This window comes from Acanthisitta chloris, unplaced genomic scaffold (assembly GCF_000695815.1).
Source record: "Acanthisitta chloris isolate BGI_N310 unplaced genomic scaffold, ASM69581v1 scaffold43062, whole genome shotgun sequence".
Taxonomy (NCBI): Eukaryota; Metazoa; Chordata; class Aves; order Passeriformes; family Acanthisittidae; genus Acanthisitta; species Acanthisitta chloris.
This window is the reverse complement of record NW_008661834.1, coordinates 3,551-6,770: the sequence shown is the minus strand read 5'-3', so window position 1 is coordinate 6,770 and position 3,220 is coordinate 3,551. Positions and strand designations below refer to the sequence as shown.

Sequence of the window (3,220 nt, the reverse complement as noted above, 5' to 3'; positions counted from 1 at the left end):
GTCACCCAGTGTCATCCCCTCAGTCCCCACAATGAGATGAGTCTCACAGCACTATCACCTCTTTTGTCACTTGCCCTGGGACTGTTTGTGGCCACAAGAATCTTTTGAGGAAGGCTGCATTGGTGGCCCAAGGGTTCAGAGCTCATGCCAGCCCTTACTCTGATATGTTAATAACCAATTATATTGTGTGTAAGGTGGGCTAGTAACAGTAGTTAACCAATAATAAGTGGGCACTTACAATAGGTGTGTATAAAAGAATCAATTTTGTAAGTTATGAAGGAGTCACGAGATATTCAAGAATAATGTAATGGCGTCGCCTCTTTGTATGTGAACTCCTGCATTCCTCCTTCTCCTGGACCCTGTGCTGACCCTCACCCTGGTGCCTGGTCAGTTGCTTTCCCTTTTGAGGCAAGCATGAGACTCACATACCAGCCCTGCCCAGGGAACCACACACAAGAGACCAGCCAGAAGTAGAACCCACACCTGTTTTTTGAAAATCACCACATTTATTTTTCGCCTCTTTGTATGTGAACTCCTGCATTCCTCCTTCTCCTGGACCCTGTGCTGACCCTCACCCTGGTGCCTGGTCAGTTGCTTTCCCTTTTGAGGCAAGCATGAGACTCACATACCAGCCCTGCCCAGGGAACCACACACAAGAGACCAGCCAGAAGTAGAACCCACACCTGTTTTTTGAAAATCACCACATTTATTTTTCAACCCTCCTCTGTGGTCTGCAGTGCTGCTATTCAGAGCCTGAGTTAATGCCTCAACAGCTCTGCGATGCCTGTATCTTCCTTCCCCTCTCCAAGGGGGCACAGAGTCTACTGTCCCCCAAAGCTGCAGGTCTATGATCCTCCTGCAGGGACAGTGAGATGCAGGACAAGCACGACAGTTGGCTCTTGTGCTCAGATAAATAAAAAAATTAGAGCTTAAAAACAATTAGCTATTTCTCTCCTGGTCTGTGGCAATTGCAAAGTGAATAAAACCTGAACCTGAGAGCAAAGAAGGCATAGTCCAAGCATTGGCCTCTGGACTTTGGGGTACTCCCTGTGCAGAGGGGACAGGTCCCTTCACACCTGCTAAGGCATGATCCAGCTCTTGGTAAGAGGCTACTGTGGTGGTTTAAGGCAGGAATGTGGTTTGGTTCATGGTCCAAAGGCAGAACACCTGATTTCAGAGGTAGAACTGTGCTCTGAGTCCCAAGGGAGTGAGCCCGATGCCTTGTGGGGCCAAGTGGCCACATGAGGCTCAGAAGTCTGGGCAGATCCTCCTGCACAGGGCCAGAGGAAGGCACAGGAAGTGCAGACATCACTCAGGGCAAGAGGGACATGGGGAGGCAGGGGCACGGCCAGCAGCAGATAGGAGAGGGTCAGGACAACCCAAAGTGGTGCAAGCTGGGCATGCAGAGCCAGATCCTGCCTCTCTGGTAGAAGGAGGCTGCAGACAGTGTGGGGCTGGGGAGCAGATCTGGCTGGACTGTGCCTCTGATCTCTCACTGTGGACACAAGACTGGTGGTGGCAGGAGGCTGGAGGGGTGCGATGGCTCCTGAGGTAGTCTCCATTCACAGACCCTTGTTAAAATAGACATATGGCACTTTGTCTCCGTGCTTGGCCACAATGCTGTCACGTAGCTCCAGCTCAAGGTCAGCCAGTGCAAGGGAGCTGTGGGGAGAGGGGATAGATACTGAGACCCATGATCCTCCTCCCCAACCATCAGTCAAGCCACCTTCCCTCCCCACTGTCATTTTGGGTCCTCTGCAGTCCTTGGGATCTTGCAGGCTCACATCAAGACCCGCCACCCACCCCTGGCACCCACCAGTCTCAGTGCTGGAGGGCAGAGAGCTGCCCATGGAGCTGGATGTCCCATTGCTCCTAGCACAGAGCTCACAGAGCATGGAAGGCACATGCCCTCCTGCTTCCCCAGGCACCAGCATGTACAGGCAGGTGCTGCCTTGAGTTGAAGGGTGAGTGCCCATCGTGCTTCTTCTGGGATGGGCAGAGAAGAACTAGGGGAGGAGGAAGCCTCTCAAGGTTCCATGCAAAAGGAGGAAGCAGTGGGACAGGTACCATCTCTGTGGGAAGAGGGCGCAGGCTGCTGGCACCATGAACAGGAGGCTGTGGGACAGAGCAGAGCCAAGTGTTAGTGTTGGGGATCACAGCCTGTTTGCCCCCCAGCCACAGATATCTCAGCCCAAGAGGTGCTGCTCACACCCCATGACTCCCAACAGCTGGGGAAAGCCCAGGCTGAAAGGCAAGAAGCTTTGTAATTCCCTGTTGGGAAAGAGGTATTTTTTCAAGCATCCCTTGGAGACATGCTCCAGGCACCCACAGGTGTTTGAGCAGCGAGATACTTACAAGCCCCCACAGAGCAGCACCTGCAGAGGCCCATGGAGAGCGCGGATCCGCTGCAAGGGAAGAGCCATGATTGAGTCCCTGGCCTCACTGCAAGCCCCACTCACAGGGTGGGCAGACTTCTCCCCTCAGTGGGGCTGAATGCCCAATACCTCTGGCATGCCACAAAACCCTGCCACCCTCCCATAGCCTTTCCGTGTCACTCAAAAAACCTTTGATGTATCACTGACTCAAGGAGGGGGCAAAGGAGGGGGCAAAACAAGCCAGGCTCTGCAACCCCCCACTTCATCCCCAGTATCCCGGCAGCTGGAAAGCAGGGATGGGGCACCGCAGAACCTACTGGAAAACCATAGCAGGAGAAATGTGGACTGACCTGCATGAAGGTGAATTTCTCCAGACGCTCCATGATGATGGGCAAAATAACTGGGTACAGAGAGAAAAGGTCAGAGCCTCCAGTACAAGCCAGCCTGCAGGGCTGTCCCCGCAGAACTGCCCACCTGGAGGCCACGGCAGCACTAGTTGTGCTGGGGGCCACTGGGTGTTTGCTCACAGCAACACTCTGACATGGGACCTTCACACATCCATCACCCAGGCAGTATGGTCCATGCTTCTCATGCTCCCATCCCTCCTGCTCTGCTCATGGCATGTCAAGGATCTCATGGGTGAGGAGGGGCTAGGGCCAGAGAGCATGAGATGTATCCTTGTGGGCACCAACTGCCATGGGAGCACACCCCATTCTCCACAGGCTGGGATTAGAAGGGCTGTGGGATTGGGGACCTCTGATGGGAATGACAGGATGAGACCAGCTCTATTTGTGGGATGAGACCAAATGCCACTTGGGATGCAGGGCCACCCTCCCGCTTCATAG

The 3,220-nt window shown here is 53.9% G+C and overlaps 1 protein-coding gene across 1 annotated transcript in view; it reads right to left on the bottom strand.

The window, feature by feature from the left end:
- Nucleotides 1–1,509: 1,509 nt before the first annotated feature.
- Nucleotides 1,510–3,220, bottom strand: part of SFXN2 (sideroflexin 2) — a 4,869-nt gene continuing 3,158 nt past the window's right edge. The window contains exons 8-11 of the mRNA XM_009070343.1: nt 2,726–2,775; nt 2,356–2,405; nt 2,068–2,115; nt 1,510–1,662 (exon numbers count right to left, since the gene is read on the bottom strand). Of these exons, the coding sequence (XP_009068591.1) occupies nt 1,563–1,662; nt 2,068–2,115; nt 2,356–2,405; nt 2,726–2,775 (248 nt within the window). The 3' untranslated portion in view covers nt 1,510–1,562. The remainder of the gene's footprint in view (nt 1,663–2,067; nt 2,116–2,355; nt 2,406–2,725; nt 2,776–3,220) is intronic.